The sequence below is a fragment of the Anomaloglossus baeobatrachus genome, chromosome 2, assembly GCF_048569485.1.
Source record: "Anomaloglossus baeobatrachus isolate aAnoBae1 chromosome 2, aAnoBae1.hap1, whole genome shotgun sequence".
NCBI classification, from domain to species: Eukaryota; Metazoa; Chordata; class Amphibia; order Anura; family Aromobatidae; genus Anomaloglossus; species Anomaloglossus baeobatrachus.
Window position 1 is genome coordinate 127944666 of NC_134354.1, and position 25974 is coordinate 127970639.

General features: G+C 41.7%; 1 protein-coding gene across 2 annotated transcripts in view; it reads left to right on the top strand.

The window, feature by feature from the left end:
• Positions 1 to 19136, top strand: part of LOC142291083 (apoptosis-inducing factor 3-like) — a 268214-nt gene extending 249078 nt beyond the window's left edge. The window contains exons 16-19 of one of the 2 annotated variants that reach the window (XM_075335333.1): positions 7256 to 7354; positions 16365 to 16440; positions 16524 to 16628; positions 18411 to 19136. In XM_075335333.1, coding sequence (XP_075191448.1) covers positions 7256 to 7354; positions 16365 to 16440; positions 16524 to 16628; positions 18411 to 18447 — 317 coding nt within the window. In that variant the 3' untranslated portion in view covers positions 18448 to 19136. The remainder of the gene's footprint in view (positions 1 to 7255; positions 7355 to 16364; positions 16441 to 16523; positions 16629 to 18410) is intronic. The other variant, XM_075335334.1, reaches the window with a different exon arrangement.
• The last annotated feature ends 6838 nt before the right edge of the window (positions 19137 to 25974 follow it).

Sequence of the window (25974 nt, forward strand, 5' to 3'; positions counted from 1 at the left end):
ACCCACATGTTTTTAGGCCAATGCTATTTACTAGCTGTAATATATGCATGCACACCCTACAGTATATACTGTATATATCCACACAATATACTTTATATACCCATAATATATACTGTATATGTATAATATATACGTGTGTGTGTGTGTGTGTGTGTGTGTGTGTGTGTGTATACACATATACACACACAGACACACACACACACACTAGACTCAAGGTTGTAAGTCCATGTCCATCTCCAGAAATCTTGATGTTCCTTTGTCCATGGTGCACAACATAGTCAAGACGTTTACAACCTATGGCACTGTAGCTATCTTCTAGATGTATATGGCAGAGAAAAATTGATGAAAGGTTGCAAAGCAGGATAGTCTGGATAAGCAGCCCCAATCAAGTTCCAAAGAAATTCAACCTATCCTCTCAGGCTATGTGCGCACTAGAAAGCGCCTTTTTCTTAAGAAAAAAAACGGACCCGCTTAAAGAATTTTGCACCCGCGGTAAAAAAAACGCACCAAACCCGCAGCGTAATATGCATGGATTTTCCGCAGGTTGGTCCCTATGGATTTTATCTATGGCAAAAACCGCAGGTACCTGCGGAAAAGAAGTGACATGCTCATTAATTCCGCAGCGGAAAATCTGCGGGTAAATCCACGGGTATAAAAAAACGCAGTGTGTGCACAGCATTTTTTTTAAAACCCATAGGATTTGTTGGGGAATGACTGCATCAATGTTGGACACATTTTCTGCAGCAAATCCACGGCAAATCCGCTGGTAAATCCATAGCGTGCGCACAGGGCCTCAGTCTCAGGGTGCACAAGTGCCAGCTCGAAATATCCGTTGACATTTAAAAGAAATCAAATGCTATGGCAGGAGACCCAGGAGGATCCCACTGCTGACACAGAGACATAAAAATCTAGACTGCAGATTGTCAAAATATACATCATCAAAATCCTTCTGGGAAAGTGTTGCGTGGACAGATGAGACCAAGATAGAGGTTTTTGGTAAAGCACATCATTCTCCTGTTTACCGAAAACAGAATAAAGCCTACAAAGAAAAGAACACAGTGCCTACAAATAGGGTGATGGTTCAAAGATGTTTTAGGGGTGTTTTGCAGCCTCTGGCACTGGGTGCCTTTCCTGTGTGCAAGGCATTATGATATCTGAAGATTACCAGAGGATTTTGGGTCACAATGTAGTGTTCAGTCTCAGTAAGCTGGGTTTGTGTCCTAAGTCATGAGTCTTCCAACAGGACAATGACCCCAAAAATGCTTCATGAGGCACCCAGAAATGGATGGTAACAAAGCGCTGGAAAGTTCTGAAGTGGGCAGCAATGAGTCCGGATCTAAACCCCATTAAACACTTGCGGAGAGATCTTAAAATTGCTGTTGGGCGAAGTCGCCTTCAAATATGAGATCTGGAGCAGTTTACAAAATTCCAGTTCAGAGGTGTGAGGAGCTTGTTGATGGTTATACGAAGTAAATGATTGCAGTTATTTATTCCAAAGGATGTGCAACCAAATGTTAAGTTGAGAGTGCCAATAATTTTGTCCAGCCCATTTTTGGGGTTTTGTTAGAAATTATGCCCAGGTTGCCTTTTTTCTCTTTGTTTTGTTTTAATTGTTCTAATACACACTATGGAAATGAACATGTGTAAAACAAAACGTGTAATTGCAATAATTTTCTGGAACAAATACTTCATTTTCTGCAACAATTTCAAGGGTGCCAACACTTTCGGCTATGACTAAATATACACACACATACGATTTATACATACAGTTATGCAACAAATTTGTTGTTGACATTTAATTTTGTCTGTTTGTTCTCAAAAAATAGAACAGATACAGTGCCTTGCGACAGTATTCGGCCCACTTGATTCAACCTTTTCCCACATTTCAGGCTTCAAACATAAAGATAATAATTTAAATTTTATGATGAAGAATCAACAAGTGGGACACAATTGTGAAGTTGAATAAAATTTATTGCTTATTTTAAACTTTAAAAAAAAAAATAATAAACTGAAAATTGGGGCGTGCGATATTATTTGGCCCCTTTTAAGTTAATACTTTGTAGCGCCACCTTTTGCTGCAATTACAGCTGCAAGTCGCTTGGGGTATGTGTCTATCAGTTTTGCACATCGAGAGACTGAAATTCTTGCCCATTCTTCCTTTGCAAACAGCTGGAGCTGAGTGAGGTTGGTTGGAGAGCGTTTGTGAACAGCAGTTTTCAGCTCTTTCCACAGATTCTCTATTGGATTGAGGTATGGACTTTGACTTGGCCATTCTAACACCTGGATACGTTTATTTGTGAACCATTCCATTGTAGATTTTGCTTTATGTTTTGGATCATTGTCTTGTTGGAAGACAAATCTCCGTCCCAGTCTTAGGTCTTTTGCAGACTCCAACAGGTTTTCTTCAAGAATGGTCCTGTATTTGGCTCCATCCATCTTCCCATCAATTTTAACCATCGTCCCTGCTGAAGAAAAGCTGGCCCAAACCATGATGCTGCCACCACCGTGTTTGACAGTGGGGATGAGCTGTGTTGCTTTTACGCCAAACATATCGTTTGGCATTGTGTTCAAAAAGTTTGATTTTGTTTTATCTGACCAGAGCACCTTCTTCCACATGTTTGGTGTCTCCCAGGTGGCTTGTGGCAAACTTTAAACAACACTTTTTATGGATATCTTTGAGAAATGGCTTTCTTCTTGCCACTCTTCCATAAAGGCCAGATTTGTGCAGTGTACAACTGATTGTTGTCCTATGGACAGAGTCTCCCACCTCAGCTGTAGATCTCTGCAGTTCATCCAGAGTGATCATGGGCCTCTTGGCTGCATCTCTGATCAGTCTTATCCTTGTTTGAGATGAAAGTTTTGAGGGACGGCCGGGTCTTGGTAGATTTGCAGTGGTATGATACTTCTTCCATTCCAATATGATTGCTTGCACAGTGCTTCTTGGGATGTTTAAAGTTGTAGAAATCTTTTTGTAACCAAATCCGGCTTTAAACTTCTCCACAACAGTATCACGGACCTGCCTGTTGTGTTCCTTAGTCTTCATGATGCTCTATGTGCTTTAAACAGAACACTGAGACTATCACAGAGCAGGTGCATTTATATGGAGACTAGATTACACACAGGGGATTACGGTATATTTATTATCATCAGTCATTAAGGACAACATTGGATCATTCAGAGATCTTCAATGATCTTCTGGAGTGAGTTTGCTGCACTGAAAGTAAAGGGGCGAAATAATATTGCACACCCCAATTTTCAGTTTTTTATTTTTTTTAAAAAGTTTAATATAAGCAATAAATTTCGTTCAACTTCACAATTGTGTCCCACTTGCTGTTGATTCTTCATCATAAAATTTAAATTTTTATCTTTGTTTGACGCCTGAAATGTGGGAAAAGGTTGAAAAAAAATCAAGGGGGCCGAATACTTTCGCAAGGCACTGTAAAATGGAATGTGAAAATGAAGGTGTGAACCCAGCCCTAGATGAAGCCTGCAGGGTAATAAATGTAGTATAGTGGAGACATTTGCACTTCTTCCAAGTTGTTGATCCTCTTACTTTTCAACAAAAATATCACCACCTGCTGTCTTAAAGTGAATCTGTCACCAGATTTCCCAATAGAAACTATATACATTATAGGAAACCTCGGAAAAACTTTTACCCCCTTTTTCCAAAACATCAATATTACTGTGCAGAACTTTAAAGAAAACCCAGGCAATCAATTTATTGCGCCAAAATACTTCTTCAGCAGTGAGAAATCATGTTTTGAAGTTCAGTCTGGAAGTGCACTGAGGTGTCACTATGCACTTACACGCCTCAGCCTCCACTGTATTTCCTACCTAGCATCGCCCTCCACTGGCTGAATGACAGGTTGTTTGTTTTGGTATACTTGCCACTGAACTGTCAATCATTCATTGGAGGGTGCTGCTAGTTCGGAAATACAGTGGAGCCTGAGAAGCTGTAAGTGCATCGTCATATCCCAATGCACTTCCAGATGCAATGTCAAAAGTCAGTTTCTTGTGGCTGAAGCAGGGATCATAGAGATCAACTGCCTGCTACACAATCATATTAATGATTTGGGGGATAAAGTTTCTGACCGCTTCTCTTTTAAATATTTATTTTAAACCTGATAAGACTGGTATATTTCTTGATGTAGAATGAAAACATTTGTTCTTATGAGTGATCGATTCATTCTCCACCCTCCCAGCCTGGCTAACAGCTGCAGTTTGTATTGAGCAGTGTGAGATTCAGTATCCAAAGAGGACACTGAGGAGCTGTATATTATAGAATGTATTGCAAAGTATTATATATTTGTAAAGTATTATATATACACAGTGTCTTGCGAACGTATTCGGCCCTTTTGAATTTTTTAGCCTTTTCCCACATTTCAGGCTTCAAACATAAAGATACAAATTTTAAATTTTATGGTGAAGAATCAACAACAAGTGGGACACAATTGTGAAGTTGAACGAAATTTATTGCTTATTTTAAACTTTTGTAAAAAATAATAAACTGAAAATTGGGGCGTGCAATATTATTCTTCCCCTTTACTTTCAGTGCAGCGAACTCACTCTAGAAGTTAATTGAGGATCTCTGAATGATCCAATGTTGTCCTAAATGACTGATGATGATAAATATAATCCACCTGTGTGTAATCAAGTCTCTGTATAAATGCACCTGCTCTGTGATAGTCTCAGTGTTCTGTTTAAAGCGCAGATAGCATCATGAAGACCAAGGAACACAACAGGCAGGTCTGTGATACTGTTGTGGAGAAGTTTAAAGCTGGATTTGGTTACAAAAAGATTTCTACAACCTTAAACATCCCAAAAAGCACTGTGCAAGTGATCATATTGAAATGGAAGGAGCATCATACCACTGCAAATCTACCAAGACCCGGCTGTCCCTAAAATGTTTTATCTCAAACAAGGATAAGACTGATCAGAGATGCAGCCAAGAGGCCCATGATCACTCTGGATGAAATGCAGAGATCTACATCTGAGGTGGGAGAGTCTGTCCATAAAACAACAATCAGTTGTACACTGCACAAATCTGGCCTTTATGGAAGAGTAGCAAGAAGAAAGCCATTTCTCAAAGATATCCATAAAAACTGTTGTTTAAAGTTTGCCACAAGCCACCGGGACACACACCAAACATGTGGAAGAAGGTGCTCTAGTCAGATGAAACCAAAACCAAACTTTTTGGGTATAATGCCAAGCGATATGTTTGATGTAAAAGCAACAGCTCATGACCCTGAACACACCATCCCCACTGTCAAACATGGTGGTGGCAGCATCATGGTTAGGACCTGCTTTTCTTCAGTAGGGACAGGGAAGATGGTTAAAATTGATGGGAAGTTTGATGGAGCCAAATACAGGACCATTCTTGAAGAAAACCTGTTGGAGTCTGCAAAAGACCTGAGACTGGGACGGAGATTTATCTTCCAACAAGACAATGATCCAAAGCATAAAGCAATATCTACAATGGAATGGTTCACAAATAAACGTATCCAGCTGTTAGAATGGCCAAGTCAAAGTCCAGACCTGAATCCAATTGAGATTCTGTGGAAAGAGCTGAAAACTGCTGTTCACAAACATTCTCCATCCAACCTCACTCAGCTCCAGCTATTTGCAAAGGAAGAATGGGCAACAATTTCAGTCTCTCGATGTGCAAAACTGATAGACACATACCCCAAGCGACTTGCAGCTGTAATCGCAGGAAAAGGTTACGCTACAAAGTATTAACTTAAAGGGGCCGAATAATATCATACGTCCCACTTTTCAGTTTATTATTTTTTTATAAAAGTATAAAATAAGCAATAAATTTCGTTCAACTTCACAATTGTGTCCCACTTGTTGATTCTTCACCATAAAATTAAAATTTTCCATCCCTATGTTTAAAGCCTGAAATGTGGGAAAAGGTTGAAGAAAAATCAAGGGGGCTGAATTCTTTTGCAACGCACCGTGTGTGTGTGTGTGTGTGTGTATATGTATATATATATATATATGTATATATATGTATATATGTGTATATATATATATATATATATATATATATAAATATAAATAAAATCAGGTCCAAGAGATCTATATAATAATGAATGCAGTTTCTGTTGAGTTTTAACACCTTTGCACATATGGGCATGCGTGTATGTCCTGCGCTGTGGGGACCATAAGTGGCGTTCACTCAGTAGCCGAGCTCCATCCGCATGCTATGTTAAAAGCTGATTGATTGCTCTCAGTGAGAGAAACAAAATTATAATTTTGTAGTTGTGATATCTTTTAGTGGCTAACTAAAAGAAAATAAAATGGTTTTACAAAGCAAGCTAGGTCTCTTCATCAGGCATGGTATAACAAAATATCTGAAGAAACACAAATATATACACAAACAGAGCAGAGGGATTCCATAATAAAAGGACATTTAAATAAACAAACACTGAACTTAGAGAGTGAATCCTTAATTAGCTTTGATAAGTGGTGTGAAAGTTTGTGTTCCAATATCCATATAAGATCAGAGGTCTGGTGCCCTTGCAGTCTATTGAGCAGACTCTTCAGTTTTTGTAGTGTGTCATAAATCCTCCTGACAGGTAGAGTCCTTTGTGGACAAACAGATAATGTTAAAAGCTATCATCTGTCTCTAACAGCTTCAGCCAGAGCTGCTGTTTAAATGTCACTGTCAACCTCTGACAGTGGCATTTAAATTACGTCACACCAGCTCCCATCGGCCCCCCTTACTACTATGTTGGGGTGTCGATGGGTGGCTATTATAAGCAGGAGCCTGCTGAACATCACCAGCGCTACCATCTTGGTTCAACTATGAAGCTGAGAAATTCAAGTGTGTCAGAGAAAAATACACTTGACTGCAATTGTGCAGCGAGACTATCCTTCATGCTGCCTGTGGTTTGGGCTTCATGAATCAGATAACAGGATCCCTTAACCCAGGCTTCTTTTAGGCCACATGCACACAAGTATTTGGTGAGTTTTGTACCTTAGTATTTGTAGCCAAATCCAGGAGTGGGTAAAAAAAATAGATTATGTAACAGTTCGCTGCACAGCTACCTTGCAGGTGGTGTCTGTTTGCTAATTGAAAAACAAAAAGTAATTTGTCACTAATTTCCATGAATTTAAGGATATTACTGTCGTATTTCATATTTCATAAATTGTTACCTGCATGTGTCTGTCCTAAAATATTTCTATATGGTTAAACATATTAAAAGCAGTAGTTTCCTACTAACAGTATTCCTGGATCTGCTTTCCTTTACAGGACGCATCGCGGCTTTCAACATGCTGAACAAGCAAGAACCGGTGAACTCTGTTCCATTCTTTTGGACATCGTTGTTGGGAAAGAGCATTCGTTATGCAGGTGTGTATGTAATAATAATAATAATAATAATTTTATTCATTTATATAGCGCTATTAATTCCATAGCACTTTACATACATTGGCATGTGTATCACAATCACACGGGGATTATCAAAGACTTGCTATTAAATAATTTTAACTTGATCATGAGTTGCTAGTGCCCCTTTGGGTCAACTTTATTATTTTAGGGGGCATGTGGTGACTAGTGTTGCAGTGCCACGCCAGGGGGGGAGAATGTGTTCCACTGTTCTCATAATATTCTGCACATAATGCATGGACAGCTGGGCCCTCACTATCCCCTCTGGCTAATAGATTATGGTCTTGATCAAAGGATCATTATCTTTTTAAAGAATTGTTTGGAATTGCAATGGGTTTTTATACTGTCAATACACTGTGCGCACAGTTATTAGGCAATTTGTATTTTTGATAATTCATTTTATTACTCAACAATAACACTGCTGTCGGCCAATCCAAAAGGTAATAAACCTGAATAGTTAAGAAAATTAGCTTTTGTCTTTCTTAGGAAAATGTCTATGTGTGCAGAATTATTGGGTTAGTTTCTTAATCTGTTGTTGTTCAACTTTCTGGACTGAAACAAGCACTGCCTCCTAAGACACTGTTCAGAGAGGTGACTGTTTTCTTCACCGCAAATCTCCTGTTTAACCCCTTAGCGACCCATGACATGCTATGGACGTCATGGGTTGTCTCCCTGACTTTGATGCAGGCTCGCAAGCCAAGCCCACATCTTTCCCTGCACATGTGTCTCTAACAGCCGTGAGTGGATCTGACAGCAGGATTTAACACGCGCCGGCAAGGGTGATGTGTTCGCGATGCGCCAAAGGGTTGTCATGACACCTGCGGATCAGCTGATGATCACTGAGTCTGTCAGCACGAGTTTCCTGTGAATGCCGGCTGTAAGCCAGCATTTATAGGAGATTGTGATTTCTGCTATAAACAGCAATGCTGATGCACTGCTGTGTATAGCATGAGCGATCAGAAGATCGCAGCTTCAAGTCCCTTAAGAGGACTAGTAAAAACAGTGGAAGAAAAAGTGTTAAAAAATATGGGAAAAAAAATACAAAAGATATACATGTGTGTGTATAATATTTATTTATGTATGTATGTATGTATGTATGTATGTATATATATATATATATATATATATATATATATATATATATATATATATATATATATATATATATATATATATATATATACATACACATATACACACACACACACACACACACATACATATACACACACACAGCTCTGGCAAAAATTAAGAGACCACTGCAAAATTGTCAGTTTTTCTGATTTTTCTCTTTATAGGTATATTTTTGAGTAAAATGTCAATTGTTCTTTTATTCCATAAACTACTGACAACATGTCTCCGAATTTCCAAGCAATACATTTTGTATTTATTTTCTGAAAATGAGAAATGGTCAAAATAACAAAACAATGCATTGCTTTCAGACTTCAAATAATGCAAAGAAAAGAAGCTCATAATCATTTAGAAACAACAATACTAATAATGTTTTAACTCAGGAAGAGTTCAGAAATCAATTTTGTGGAATAACCATGATTTTTAATCACAGATTTCATGCCAGTCTTTCACACTGCTTTTGGGTGACCTCATGCCACTCATGGGGCAAAAATGTAAGCAGTTCTTTGTTTGATGGCTTGTTACTATCCATCTTCCTCTTGATTACATTCCAGAGGTTTTCAATGGGGTTCAGGTCTAGAGATTGGGCTGGCCATGACAGGGTTTTGATGTGGTGGTCCTTCATCCACACATTGATTGACCTAGCTGTGTGGCATGGCGCATTGTCCTGCTGGAAAAAACAGTCCTCAGAGTTGGGGAACATTGCCTGAGCAGAAGGAAGCAACTGTTTTACCAGGATAACCTGTATGCGGCTTGAGTCATACGTCCTTCGCAAAGTTTAATCTGCCCAATTCCAGCCTTACTGTGAAAATTTCACAGTGGGTGCAAGACACTGTGGCTTGTACAACTCTCCAGGTCTCCGTTTAACCATTAGACGACCAGGAGTTGAGTAAAGCTGAAAATTAGAGTCATCATAGAATAACTTATTCTAGAAATTGGACAGGAATTGGGCTGATTAAACTTTGCAAAGGATGTATGAATCAAGTTGCATACAAGGTTATCCTGGGAAAACAGTTGCTTCCTTCTGCTCAGGCAATGTTCCCCAACTCTGAGGACCATTTTTTCCAGCAGGACAATGCGTCATGCCACACAGCTACGTCAATCAATGTGTGGATGAAGGACCACCACATCAAAACCCTGTCACGGCCAGCCCAATCTCCAGACCTGAACCCCATTGAAAACCTGAATGTAATCAAGAGGAAGATGGATAGTCACAAGCCATCAAACAAAGAAAAACTGCTTACATTTTTGCACCAGGAGTGGCATAAGGTCACCAAAAAGCAGTGTGAAAGACTGGTGGAAAGCATGCCAAGACGCATGAAAGCTGTGATTACAAATCATAGCTATTCCACAAAATATTGATTTCTGAACTCTTCCTGAGTTAAAACATTAGTTTTGTTGTTTCTAAATGATTATGAACTTGTTTTTTTGCATTATTTGAGGTCTGAAATCAATGCATTTTTATGTTATTTTGATCATTTCTCTTTTTCAGGAAATAAATACAAAATTTATTGCTTGGAAATTTGGAGACATGTTGTCAGTAGTTTATAGAATAAAAGAACAATTTACATTTTACTCAAAAATATACCTATAAAGAGAAAAATGAGAAAAACTGGCAAAAATTAAGAGACCACTGCAAAATTGTCAGAGTTGTATATACCGTATATTGTATTGCTGTGTTCAGAAATGGCCGAGCTATCAAAATACTGTATAACATAAATTAAACCGGTAAACAGCGTAATGAGAAAAAAAAATACCAGAATTAGTTTTTCAGCCACTGCAACAATAAAATAAAACGTAATAACAGGCGATCAAAACATCATCTATACCTCAAAATAATATAAATATAAAAATCAGCTCAGGGTAAAAAAAAAACAAGCCCTCACACAGCCTCAGATCCCAACTAGCTCATAGTATCATAGTATCATAGTTTTTAAGGTTGAAGGGAGACTCTAAGTCCATCTAGTTCAACCCGTAGCCTAACATGTTGATCCAGAGGAAGGCAAAGAAAAAAAAACAAAAAACAAAAAAAAAACCCCAATGTGGCAAACAAGTTCCAATGGGGAAAAAATTTCCTTCCTGACTCCACATCCGGCAATCAGACTAGTTCCCTGGATCAATACCCTGTCATAAAATCTAATATACATAACTGGTAATATTAAATTTTTCAAGAAAGGCATCCAGGCTCTGCTTAAATGTTAGTAGTGAATCACTCATTACAACATCATGCGGCAGAGAGTTCCATAGTCTCACTGCTCGTACAGTACAGAATCCTCGTCTGTGATTATGATTAAACCTTCTTTCCTCAAGACGTAGCGGATGCCCCCGTGTTCCAGTCGCAGGCCTAGGTGTAAAAAGATCTTTGGAAAGGTCTCTGTACTGTCCCCTCATATATTTATACATTGTGATTAGATCCCCCCTAAGCCTTCGTTTTTCCAAACTAAATAACCCCAAGTTTAATAACCTGTCTTGGTGTTGCAGCCCACCCATTCCTCTAATAATCTTGGTGGCTCTTCTCTGCACCCTCTCCAGTTCAGCTATGTCCTTCTTATATATCGGTGACCAGAATTGTACACAGTATTCTAAGTGCGGTCGCACTAGTGACTTGTACAGAGGTAGAACTATATTTTTTTCATGAACACTTATACCTCTTTTAATACATCCCATTATTTTATTAGCTCTGGCAGCAGCTGCCTGACACTGTCCACTAAAGTGAAGTTTACCATCCACCCATACACCCAAGTCTTTTTATGTGTCTGTTTTACCCAGTGTTCTACAATTAAGTACATAATCATAAATGTTATTTCCTCTACCCAAGTGCATGACCTTACATTTATCTACATTAAACTTCAATTGCCACTTCTCAGCCCAATCCTCCAATTTACATAAATCTCCCTGTAATATAAAATTATCCTCCTCTGTATTGATTACCCTGCAGAGTTTAGTATCATCTGCAAATATTGAAATTCTACTCCGCATGCCCCCAACAAGGTCATTTATAAATATGTTGAAAAGAAGCGGGCCCAATACTGACCCCTGTGGTACCCCACTATGAACTGAGACCCAGTCCGAGTACGTATCATTAATAACCACCCTTTGTTTCCTATCACTGAGCCAGTTTTTAACCCAGTTACACATATTTTCCCCTATCCCCATTATTCTCATTTTATGTACCAACCTTTTGTGTGGCACCGTATCAAAAGCTTTTGAAAAGTCCATATACACAACATCCACTGCATTTCCCTGGTCCAGGCTTGAACTTACCTCTTCATAGAAGCTGATCAAATTAGTTTGACAGGATCGATCCCTCATAAACCCATGTTGATACTGTGTCATAAGGTTATTTTTCTTGAGATACTCCAGTATAGCATCTCTCAAGAACCCCTCAAGGATTTTACCAACCGTAGAGGTTAAACTTACCGGCCTATAATTTCCCGGCTCAGTTTTTGTCCCCTTTTTGAATATTGGCACCACATTTGCTATGCGCCAGTCCTGCGGTACCGACCCTGTTATTAAGGAATCTGAGAAGATTAAAAATAATGGTCTATCTATCACAGAACTCAATTCCTGTAGTACTCTGGGGTGTATGCCATCCGGGCCCGGAGATTTGTCAACCTTAGTGATTTCGAGGCGGCGGCGTACTTCCTGCTGTTTAATAATACTAGCCAATAGATGCCAGCAACATGGAGGTGGCTACTGCTGAATTGAAGTGGAGGTCTGTGCTTGATACTGATCCAGCCACGGGTCCATAAAGAGTCACTCTCATCTCATCAGTCCATAAAACTTTTTGAAAAAATCTGTCTTCAGAATTTTCTTGACCCAATCTTTACATTTCATCTTCTGTGTCTTGTTCAGTGGTGGTCAGTTTCATCCTTTCTTACCTTGGCCGTGTCTCTGAGCACTGAGCATCTTGTACTTCTGGGCTCTCCAGGGAGGTTGCAGTTCTGGAATATGACAGCACTGGAGGATAATGGAGCCACATTAGAGCCAGTCACTTAACGGGAACCTGTCAGGTGCAATATGCACTCAGAACCACGAGCAGTTCTGGGTACATATTGCTATTCTCTGCCTAGCAGTCCCTGTATACACGAGCATAGATAAAAAGATCTTTAGAAAAAGTATTTCTAAAGATCTTTTACTGTATGCTGATGAGCGAGGAGACTAGTCCCCTGGGCGTTAATTGTCCCTCATTTGCATGTTAGTACTCCCCTGTGGGTGTGCTATCATGGTAATGAATATGCAGCGTCACAGCATAATCTCACTCACCTCTCTGCCGCCATCGATGGATTTCAGCTCAGTGCGCATGACCCCGGAGTTTTGGTCATGCGCACTACTTCAGTTTGACGCGTACACCTGGCTTCATAGTGCGCATGACCGAAACTCCAGGGTCACTCGCACTGAGCCGAAATCCAGCGGCGGGCGGCGGAGAAGTGAATGAGATCATCGTGTGACGCTGCATATTCATTAGCCTGATAGCACACCCACAGGGTTGTACTAACATGCTCATGAGGGGCGACTGGCCGGGGAACTAACACCCGGGGGCCAGTGCCCTCGCTCATTAGCATATGATAAAAGATCTTTAGAAATACTTGATATGTATACAGGGACAGTTAGACAGGGATTAGGACTATACACCCAGAACTGCTCGTGGTTCTGGGTGCATATTGGACCTGACAGATTTCCTTTAAATGAAGCCAACAGAGTCACTATAGACACTGTATAGCCTCCTTCCTACTTTTTTTTTTTTTCTTTTCAGATATGCATAAAAAAAACCTGGTCTGCCTTGTTTTTGTGCACGTTTGAGGAAAATGGGTATTGCGACAATGGAGGCCATACAGTGCTTCATTGAAGTGAATGGCTCCATCATGGTTCATAGCAAAATCCTGTTTTGGGGGGGATTTCAACAAGACCTCGATGTAGGGCATTGTCTGTGTGTGAACAGCCTTGAGGGGGGGGGATAAAAAGTCCTATTTTTCCAAAAGCCCTACTTGCTCACAGGCTACATTCAAACAACCGTACTTTTGTTCTGAATATTATGTGAATTTTTTTTTACAATACTCAAGGCCAATGTTATTCAATAGTGCCGCTTACTACTTTTTTTTTTTTTTTTTTTTTTTTAACTTTACATAAACTGAATGTCCAAGCCAATAAAAAGGCAGCATACAGTAGTCTATTCCGTATTGCAAATGAAACTTGACTAGAGGTGCGCAAAAACAATCTGAACCCATACGGCACAACAGTACAGCATCCGATTTTTACGGATCCATTGTAATTCTTTTAACAGGAAATTATTTTTTGTCTGATATATTTTCCTAAGTGATGTATAAAATCAGATGGCATGTGAATGACATAAAAAAAAAGATGCCTTATTCTTTTTCCCTTCCCACAGAAAATGTAGCTGTGATGCAATTCCAGAAACAGCCTTAGGCCCTGTGCGCACGCTGCGGATTTACCGCTGATTTTGCCGCGGAATTGCTGCAATCGTTTCCCAGCAAATCCTATGAGTTTCAAAAAATTCTGTGCGCACACTGCGTTTTTTATACCCGCGGATTTACCCGTGGATTTTCCGCTGCAGGAATAAATGAGTATGTCACTTCTTTTCTGCAGGTACCTGCGGTTTTTGACATAGATAAATAATGGTAAAAACCGCGGGGACCAATTTGCGGAAACTCCACGTCAAACCACGAGTGTGGTTTTTACCGCGGGTGCGGGATTCTTTCATAGGGTCCGTTTTTTTCTCAAGAAAAATGCACTTTCTAGTGCACACATAGCCTAACCAAAAAAAAACAAAACACTGATTTTTATCCAATATAAATGAGCGATTTATCAATTGTATATATTTCTATTCTCACACAACAGTTTTAAGTTGGTTTTGCACATTGCGGGGTTTGTTTTTTTTGCGACAAAAAATGTCACACCCAGATTATGGCTGTAATGCAATAGGAAAATCTGAAATTATGCTAAAAAACTGAGCATTTTTGTGCCCTTTTATTACCACACACTTTTGGAACATGTTAGACTATATACTGTGGTTTACATGTCTGAAGCCCTAAAAAAATCAAAAGACAGGAATATGCACCAACGGGGCAATTGACTGTAATGATGCAGCATTTTCGCCTACATGAGGTATCCACTGACACAGTCAACCACGTGTTTGCGTCTGCTTTAAATAGGCAGATACGTCTGAAAAAGATGACCAACAGAGCCTACCGTGACTTGTCAGCATTGTTAAAGGGAACCTGTCAGGTCCAATGTGCACCCAGAACCACGAGCAGTTCTGGGTGCATATTGTTAATCCCTGCCTAACCGTCCCTGTATACACTAGCATAGATAAAGAGATCTTTAGAAAAAGTATTTCTAAAGATCTTTTATGATATGCTAATGAGCACGGGGACTAGTCGCAAGTGTGGTAGTTCCTATGCTCATTCTGCCCTCTTAGCATGTTAACAGGCCCACAGGGGTGTACTAACATGCTATTCAATACAGCATCCTCAGCAGTGACACGCGAACCTGTGTCTGCTGTCACCGCTGATCAGAAGTCCCGGCACTTCCGGTCATGCGCACTAGACCTCTCTGAAGCCGGGACGCATACACTCGGCTTCATACTGACTCATGACCGGAAGTGTCGGAACTTCTGATCTGTGGAGAAAGTTATGTGCGTCACCGCTGGTGATGCTGCATTAAATAGCATGTTAGCATGCCCCTGTGTGAGTGCTAATATGATAAAAGGGCGGAATAAGCGCAGGAACTAACGCCCTTGCGACTAGTTCCCTGTGATCATTAATAAATAATATAATAAAAAAATCTTTAGAAATACTTTTTCTAAAGATCTCTATGTATGCTACTAGATACAGGGACAGTTAGCAATATGCTCCCAGGTTCCCTTTAATAAACGGCCCAGTCAGCGTATATTTTTGGATCCCATTTTGAATGGACGTAAACCTCAACAGAGCCACAGACATGAGGGTAAGGCTAGAGTCACACTGGCGTATGACTTGCACGACTGCAATGCGAGAAAATTTCACAGTGCATGTGGCTCCATGTAACGCAATGCTGCAGCTCACATCTCCAAGTTTGTCCTCACCCCTAATCGGACTGAGGGAAAAAAAATTGTAGCATACTGTGATTGTCTGAGAGTCTCCTATCACTCGCACCCATACAAGAATATGGGTGAACCATCAGACTACACTCGGATGTCATCAGAGTGCAGTGCGATACACACACAGGCCAACAGTGGAGGAGATGGAGAGATTACTCCTCCCTCTCCATGCAGCTGTAATCTGAACTCAAGATCGGCTCACAGTCATATGCCACTCGGCTCACAGCACAGCCTGAACCGAGGGTCATTAGCATATTCCATCCGATGCCATACGCTATTGTGACTCCAGCCTAATTGAACTATGAGCATACTATTATGGTTCTTTGCACTTTTTCCCAAAGCATGTGTTCCAGCTGTAGTTATTTGCGTCTTCTTTTGCCTTAAATTTTATTAGAGAATGAAAAGTGTGTGTGTAATATAAAAAAAAAAACCTCAGTGACCCTGACATGCACCATTTAAAAACGGGTAACAGGCTCCGATCACTTCCAAATCGAGAGGTGAGCAGAGCTTAGACTGTAACAAATAAAATTCCACTTTCGGATTATTAAGAGCGCTAGTTTTCTATGTGCTTCTTATTGGGTGGTACTCGCTGGGAGGGAGTGCCGTCTATCTCATACATTCCATCTGTAGTATACACATTTTGTCAGTGGCAATGTGTTTTCTGTGAAATATAGGCAGAATTGTTAAAGAAATTGGTATTTTGACTTGACTTGCTCAGTTAATGTTGTACGTTTCTCTGTACAGGATTTGGGGAAGGATATACCGAGATTGTGATGAAGGGAACACTTGAAGACTTGAAGTTTTTGGCTTTTTACTTGAAGTAGGTAGATTGCGTTGTTTTTTTTTTTCTTTTGGGTGTGGAAACTTATTTATTCATGCAATATATCATACTTTCTTATGCAGGGATGACATGGTGGTTGCTGTATCAAGCATGAACTATGACCCCATTGTATCGCAGGTGGCAGAAGTCATTTTCACTGGCAAACGAATCACCAAAAAGGATGTCCTGTAAGTAACATTTTCCCCAAAACTATATTGCACTTTCATTTCATCAAATTTCATTTCATTCATCAAAACTATATTGCATTTTCATTTCTGTATACATATGAAGAGCTGAAATTTAATTGTTGGTACCATTGGGGCCCAAGAGGTAAAGGGGACATTTTTACCTACAAGTTAGATGGAATTGTGTATTATAATGAAATCTTGGACCGCAACGATCCTAAATACTGTTCTAGCCCTATGTTTAGCCCTAAAACATATGTATGCACAGCGTTCCTAAAAATTACCGCAATGTGTAAACATACCCTTGATTTTGTTTCCAAACTGAAGTCTGTCCTGTTGGCTGCCATACTAATCCTACAGAAAACTGATTGGCACCAGCACATATATGTGTGGAGGGATTCGGTCCTAGAAGCTCTGTATATAGTGTCTCCACCGCCATTAACTTGAGACCGGCGGCAGCTATAGTAATAGAAGTGGTGTCTAGGTATAGTAAAGTAGCCATGCGTTACGCAGTGAAACCACCTATAGCACCACCTGGTGGAAAACAATGGAGTTAGCATTTTTATCTCAAACGGCACGAGATAGAGAAAAAAAAAATAAAAGAATTACAAAGTTGTAGCGTATCCTCAATTCAATACAAATAGACACCTTGCATACAGAAATGCTATGATTAGAACGTGTAAAACTCACAAGGCTGCAGACGTGAAGCGATACCTCATGGAGACCTTCCTACAAGTCATTGGGTATGGTGGCTGCGTGCAGTGGCCTCCGCTCACCTGACCTGACTCTATTGGATTGCTTTCTGTGAGGTCATATCAAACAGCAGGTGTATGTGACCCCTCCACCAACATTGCAGGACCTACAACGACGTATCACAGATGCTTGTACAAACGTGTCACCTACCATATTGCACAACGTGCAGCAAGATACAGTATGCTGTCCAGAGTCCAGATGTGCATTGCAGCTGACAGTGGCCACTTTGAGCATAAACGTTAAATGAGCGCCATATGCGTGACCAGCATTCAATGTTTTGGGGGGAGGGTCATGGGTTTCATATCATAGCATTTCTGTATGCAAGGTGTCGATTCGTATTGAATTGATGATGCCCTACAACTTTTAATTCACTTTTTTTTTTCCTCTATCTTCAGTTTTTGAGATAAAAATGCTAACTTCATTGTTTTCCACCAGGTGGCGCTATAGGTGGTTTCATTGCATAGCGCAGGGCTACTTTACTATACCTAGACACCACTTCTATGCCTATAGCTGCCGCTGTTCTCAAGTCAATTGCGGTGGACAGGATATGGGTGGACACACTGTATATGGCACTTCTATTACACAGTACCCCTCCAATGTCTCTACTACCACTATGGGCCAATATTGCATAATCCCACTACTCTCCTTTACCAAAGTGGGCAGTAGTTTGTATAATCGTGTGGTTTCCATTATTAGAGACAAATGGTTTATAGCGCATGCAGCAGTCCCCAATGGCACAAATAATACAACGAACACACATTATATTTGCAGATTATTTATTTAAGCACAAGGAACAACATGTAAAAACATTTTATATACAGATATTTCCACCCCCCCTCGTGTGAAGGAATGCCCAATGTGCCTGTTGACGGCAGAGGATCTAATGAGTAATGGAAGCCCATTTATCCGGCACACCACTGCCAATACAGGACCAGATGACAATCAATTCATTGATCCAGATAGACAGATACCCTGGGGATTAGTTGTGCGATTGTGAGGCATAACTACTTGAAATCTCATTTTCCTATGCAGGGCTGAAGATTTTATTGACATCATTGCAAAATTATGACTACTGCAATTTGGCGGCTCTAATCCCCTGAAAGTTTTTGAAGACACAAAAGGAAGCGCAACATCATTCTTCAGGACCACTTATGGTGCAACCACCGGACTAATCAGCTACTCAGTAAGGGCTCGTTCAGACAGGCATAGCGAGGGTATGTGAACAATCTTACATACCAGTGGACTCTCCCATTGTGCTTTTCAGTTATTTTTGCAACTAGCAATTTTATTTTTTATTTTTTTTTTTTTAAGTTTTATATATAACACTAAGCACCTTCTTCCAAGCGGACCCACTGGCAGAATGGATGTCACTTTTTAACTGCTTTATATTTTTGGAAACCTAAAAAGTTAAAAAGTCTGAAGAAATGACCAGCAAGTTGTTGTTACATTGGAATGTATATGTTCTTTTATAAATTTCAGCACTTTTCATGCACGTTTTGGAAGATACATGCCTGAAAAAAACCCATTGCAATCAGCAAAATAAAAAAAAACCCAAAAAACCCCACTACCATAAGGTCAAAAGTGATCTTGTTTTGATCCTCTGATTAGTCTTATCTGGATCAAGCCTCCCTAAAAGGATAGGAGCGCCATCTTCAAGAATTTTGTTCCATCTAGATAGGATTAGTGAGAAATGTAATGACTTCTTTGTAAAGTTGCCTATAAAATTGTGAGTGTAAACCTTGTCCATCTCATTTATTTTTTTATTTTGAAGAGAACCTATCACCAAATTTGGCAACTATAAGCTGTGGCCACCACCAGTGGGCTCTTATATACACAGCACTGTAACATGCTGTATATAAGAGCCCAGGCCGCTCTGTAGACTGTAGAAATCACTTTATAATACTCACCTAAGGGCCGGTGCAGACCGGTCGGATGGGTGTCTCCGTTCGCTGGTACCTCCTTTTTCGGCCATCTTTGTCCTCCTCCTGATGCCTGCGTGCATGACACGTCCTACGTTATGCACACATGCCGGCATTGCAGTCCTGCACAGGGCAGATCAAAGTATTGTAGTGCGCATGTGCAGGACCTCAATGGCAGCCTGTGTGCATGACGTAGGACGCATCTGTCGCGGGCGGGGAGGGCGCTGCGCTTACCACGCTCGGGTCCGGCACTGCTGCGGCTGCTGCTCGGTGGCTCGAGCGGTGGGCCGGATCCAGGGACTCGAGCGGCGCTCCTCGCCCGTAAGTGAAAGGGGGTAGTTTGGGTTTGGGGAGTTGGTCCGTGACGCCACCCACGGTTTGTGGTGAGGTTGGGACACCACCGCTGCTCTGGACGGGGATCCCGGGAGCGATGACAGGGAGCAGCCGAGATGGTTCTCTCCCCTCCGTGGGTAGGGGGGTTGGTGGTCCCGGGACCCGGTGAGGTGTCGGGGAGGCAGGGTTGGCGAGGTGCAGGGTCGCGGGGGCAGCGCGGTGCCAGATGGCACGGTGGTACTCAGCCAAGAATGGATACAGAGTCTCCGGTAAAACAAACGGCTGGATGGATGGGTCCCGCAGCCGGCTGCTGTGGTCACTCCCGGTAGGTTGGTGGTGGCTGCCTTTCCCTGCACCTGTTGTGTATCTTCAGTCCCGATGGCTTCCCACCGGTAACCCGCTCCCCAGCTTGGATATGTGCCGGAGAAGCCCCTTTTGCCCGCAGGCTCTGGCCCTGGGAATTCTAGCTGTGGCGGTAGCTGTATTTCCCTTTCTCGGTTTGGACGGTTGCCTTCAGTCGGGTCTTTGCTGCTAGGAAACCCCGGAGGTTCCGGTCGCTAACGGATTTGACCGGTTTAACGGCGACTCCAAGCCTGGTCGGAGTCCGTAGGCCCTGCCGGTTTGTGCTGGCTTCTCTTCGCTCCCCGGTTCGGTACCGGCGGGCCACCGCCCGTCCCCGGTCCTACGGTTCCGTGTCAATCAGCCTCTCCTGCAGACGGCTACCACCGTCTGCCAACCTTGCTCTCGGTGCCCGGGCCACGGTCAGTCTGCTCCTCTACCACTACTTCACTCCTTCTCCTTCACTCTCGCTAACTGTTCTAACTTCCTTTCCCGCCTCCAGGACTGTGAACTCCTCAGTGGGTGGGGCCAACCGCCTGGCCCCACCGCACCGGGTGTGGACATTAGCCCCTGGAGGGAGGCAACAAGGATTTGTGTGTGTGTGACTAGTGTGCCTATCTCAGGGTGTGGGGTGTGTTGTTGCAGTACCTGTGACGACCTGGCTAGGCCAGGCTTCAGAAGAAGGAGGACAAAGATGGGCGAAAGAGGAGGTACCGGAGAACAGACACCCATCCGACCGGTCTGCACTGCCCCTTATGTGCGTATTATAAAGTGATTTTTACGTTATACAGCGTAGCCTGGGCTTATAGTCGCCAAATCTGGTGACACGTTCCCTTTAATACCTTTATTAAAATAACTTTAAGCAATGTTCCAATGGTAAGACCCTAAATAGCAACTCTGGTGGTGGTATCAAATAACAAACCAACATGTATGGAGAATGGTAGGGTCAGCTTAAAGAGTTATTCCTTTCTCCAAGAGCCTATCCCAATATGTAGTAGGTGTAGTAGTAATAATAATAATAATAATAATATTAGCAAATGCCTCCAATTACAAACGTAGTATAGTTCTTCTAATTCAGTCTGTTGCTTGCCCCATGTGCAGGGCATTGCAGGACCTTTGGTATCCATAGTTACTACCACTCCTAGTGACATTTAGTTGCTAACAGTTGTAACCATGGATACCTAAGGTCCTGCAATGCCCTGCACATGAAGTGATTTAGTGACTTTAGAAAACTATACTACATTTCTAATTGGAGGTATTTGCCATTACATATTTGGATAGGATCTTGTTGATGGGAATACCCCTTTAAGCATGGCACATTTCAGCAACAATTTGGGCCAGCGGTTCACACTCTCCACTGAAACAATATACCACAGGAACAACTTAATTTGGCCACTAATATATATAAAATCACCCCCCAGAAAATAGCTAACGTAAAGAGATTAAATCTTATCCTTGTAATGAGCCGTGACTCAAACCACAACATGCTTTGATACTTTGGCATCTCCACTATTTATACACCATGACCTCATAGCAGTCTTGAGCCGGAACAGTCACAGTCGACTTTTATAAAAAGATTTGCAAGAAGACACTTTTTTTTGCTCCACAGGAATCTTATAATATTTAGTGTCTTAACACAGGCGTGTAACTTCCTCATATTCAGCTTGTTCTTCAATCTTCAGGAGAACCTCTATGGAATAATAGCCAACTTCAACAGTTCTTCAACTGGCAGCTTTAGCATTGAGCATGAACATAAAGCTTGCCACTGAAGAACTGTTGCTGTAAGCCAAAATGTAGAAGACTCCATGTCCTGAGTAAGAAAAATAGAGTTCAGAGATCATGTATGATAAGATTATAGATAAACTACATACATTTTCTAGGTAAAAATAAAAAAAATCTGCCATAGAAGAATACTTGAGAGCACCAGAGTCATCAGCTCTGTAAAACAGTAGAAAATAAAAATCTATACAACAATATTCTACACCAATTTGTTCCTTAAAAATGTAAAACTGATTAACAAAATTCTTTTCACAAGGCATCATCAGTGATCAATAAGTGCTACAACATTACAAAAGTAGCTATTTAATGCACAACTCCTGGGTCAGAAATAGGAGTATTTGTTTAAAAACTCAGTTCTCAAGAGCAGTTGGATTTTTAATGTTATTTGCCAGCCACTTCTGCAGTCTGTTGGTGGCGTTTGATCTACTATGCAAGGAGTGCAGTGTTTACAAGCTTTTCACTATAGAGCTTGTAAGCATTCCTCTGTAGCAAGTTAAAGTCCAAGTTCAGCAATTTGTTTTTTTTTCAGCGTTTGGAGTGGTGCTACAAATCTAAGTCCCCTGCTCCCAGTATTATACTCACCCACTGACATTTTCACCTTTTTCCAGTGCTGCTGCGGTCCCGCGACACCATCTTGTACCTGTAACTTCTGACTTGACAGAAGTCACGTCACAAGCTCTTCAGGCCTCTTCCCCAAAATCCTATAGAATGTAAGCCTGCAAGGGCTGGGCCCTCTTCCCTCTGTACTAGTCTGTCTGCTGTAACTTGTATATGTATTCTGTATGTAACCCCTTCTCATGTACAGCACCATGGAATCAATGGTGCTCTATAAAATAATAATAATACTATGAGAGCCAGAACGAGGCCAGAACGAGGCTCTCAGATTTGTACTTAGTTGTGACCTCCGGCGCACACTCCATGAAACACTGGAGAGATCCAGCAGGTCACAAAGTGCCAGAGACTAACAGGAGCAAAACTGCAGAAATATGAAGAAGGCGGCAGGTGAGTATAAGACAGGGGCGGGGGACTTACATTTAATGGGCCACTCCAGTGCTGTAATTAACTATTAAAAAAAAACAAACAAAAAACAAACACACACACACACACACACACACACACACACACACCGGAGGGGTGCTTTAATTCTGATCAGCTTCAGTCCTGTGCTTCTCCAATGTTGTACAAGCAAAAAAATGCCACTGTTTGTAATATTGGAAAGTACACAGTTCGAGCCAACAGTGCAAACATGCCACGGGTCCAAATCAATCAGGAGTATATCATGCCATTGGCAAGCAGAGGCTGGGGAAAGGTGAGCTCCTGAAGACAAGTTCAGACAACTCCTTCATTAGTGTCTGAGCTGAAGACCCAGACGACCAGGTACAGAGGAGCTAAAAGCCATCATCCTTGTGCAAACAACAAAAAGGGACGTAGTGTTTGCAGAAGCAGCAAAAAACTACAGGACCCACATCAACTAACCGTTGATGGCCTATCCTAGTCTATACGCCAGAGAGCTTCAAACAGATTTCAGAACATTTTAAAGATAGATTTAGTGGAGAAAAACAAACTGAAAACATTAAATTACACAGACAGTAATAATCATAATATTAACACCCAAAAAAACCCAAACACAAAACGACAAAGTATCCTGGGATTACGCTTTCACTGCCGTTACTCTGGACAGGGCGGTAATGCACCCGATATCTTTAGTCTTAAGGTTGCAGGCAAATGAAGCAGTTAATATGCTTACTGTGGCAAGATCACACCAAAAACACTTGCTAATGTTTCTCCTGACACTTCTTACCCAGACACATCTGTTAAAGTGCTGATCAAAAAGGCGAAGCAGATTCCCAGCTACGTGCGCTGCCGGGACAGGGGCTGGGATACCAAACATTCCTCAAATGCCTGGTACATATGATCTAAATTCCAACCCGGCTGTCGGCCCCTTAGTGTCGTATACACTTTGTTCTGAGCCAGCAGCTCCACCTCTCCATAATCTTTTCCAGGGACACCGTCTCCCACCCCAAGTCTTAAAGGAGCACTGGATGTTTAGAGAACTATAAACACTGAAGCTTTTAAAAAGGGAGGGAATTGAAAGAGTTGTGATCATGAAAGGCAGACTCTCCCCCCCAGATACCTTACTTAGAGTGGTATACCACTAAAAAAAGGTAGGCTGTCACCGGATAACATTGTATGGAATTGTCTAGTCTCTTTGCTAAGCTGCAGAACTTCAGCCTAATGGAGGACAAAAGTACATTCAAGCAGGGGCAGACATAACATTGGTACAACCTGTGCAGCTGCATGGGGCCCCAAGAGTAAGGGGCAGGGGCCCCCAAGAGACAAGGAGGGCCCCGATCAACCTTCGGAGCAGGACAAATTGTGCATTATGAGCAATTGCACTGCAAAGGGCCCATACATCGTTCTTGCACATGTCTTTTTTCTGTGTCCACCAGTACATTCAGGCCAATTATACCCTGTCGACATGTTCCTCATATACATTGGGAGTATTCTAGCTGGTTTCGCATGTGCAGATTTATTGGTAGTTTTTTATCCACTCCTCCGGAAGCTTTATACTTTTTCGGCAGGTCCAACTGATGATCTGATGGGTGCGGGGCCTTATGGTTCTCCTCCAACATATTGGGGGGGGGGAATTCAAACATTTGGAATTTAAACAGATCTTCTTTCTGGGGAGATGAGCCGCTGCCAGAAGCGTCTAGCAGCATCTCCCCCCTCTGTTAAAAACACATGAGAACTTTGCCAAGTCAAGCAGCCATGTGTTGGAGGAGTCGGAAGCAAAGCAGTCTGGTGAACAAATGTTTGTCCGATAGCTATCTTATGTGTATGGCCAACTTCCGCTGTAATGGGAAGAATTTGTGTGCCTCCTTTAATACTAGAAGTCCCAGAGAGGGGTCATTTGACATTTTTACCATTGGAACCCTATGGAGCTCAAAATTTCTGGGACTTCTAGTGTTAAAGAGTATTTTCCTAAACCCTATGCTGAGAACTGGAAAGGAACGCAGACGTCATTGCATGATAATATTTATTAGAGGTGGATCATTTTTTTTTCTCTCTTTCTTACTGAACGTGACATGAAGTCAGAATGCAATGAACTGAATGCTTTTCCCCAACCAGAGGCAGGATGGACAGAATGATCTGTCTGTGGTATCCCGCTGAGGAATTTCAATAGCTACTTTCACCCCTGACCCAATTTGTCACTCTGAAAGCTTAGCTATGTGAACGTCATCGCGTGAGTCACAGTCACAGGATTAGACAGATCAGCCGCTCGCCTGTTACATCACTAATGAAATTGCACAGCCCAATTATTTATTCTTCCATAGATGGTAAATATCCACAGGTCGGGTCCACGCGATGACCACAGAAGTATGACGTGTACTCCAGGATACTGGAAGCTGTAAATGTGAATGTCCATTTCTACACATTATCTGAAATGGCCCGAATATGCAAGTCGGAAACAAGTCTGCAGTACAATCAGGAAAATTAGCAAAAAGTTCCTTCACTGATATTAATACAATTGAAGTTCTTATGAAGTATGTCCACAACAATCTGTAAGGGACAGTTACAGGTGATAAAACACCATATAATAATAAAAAAATCAGACCATAGGAGCCAATTCAGATGATGTAGGCACACACAGACTTGCAAGTGTGAGAATCCATGACGTGGATTGCGAGCTTCCATATTTTGGGCCAAAATATCAACTCACTATTTGAGGAATGGCACATTTTATTTTTGCAGGATGTGTGTACACCTTCTGAATTCAGGCGGATAAATGGTAAGTCTGTCATGTGATATGCATTCATATAGTGCTAACTAAGGCTAGGTTCACATTTCCGTTGTTTTGCATGTCACATGCGTTGCTTGACACATGTGACTGATGCGTTGTACAACGGATGACAAAGAACAGAAATCATTGTCAGACTCCGTTGTCTGCGGGGGGCGGAGCCAAGCGGGGCCGTGGCGCTGAGGACGTCAGTGCCGCGGGGACTGCAGGGCTGGGGACAAGTGAGTGTGTGTGAGTGCGTACACATGCGGAGTGCGGGAGGGGGCGGAGCCGAGCGGGGGAAGTGTCGGGCTCCCTGCACCCATATCCAGGGTAAATATTGGGTAACTAAAAGCAAAGCACTTTTTGCTTGGTTACCCGATATTTATCTTGGATACCAGCGTACACCGCTTAGTGCTGGCTCCCTGCACATGTAACCAGTGTAAAT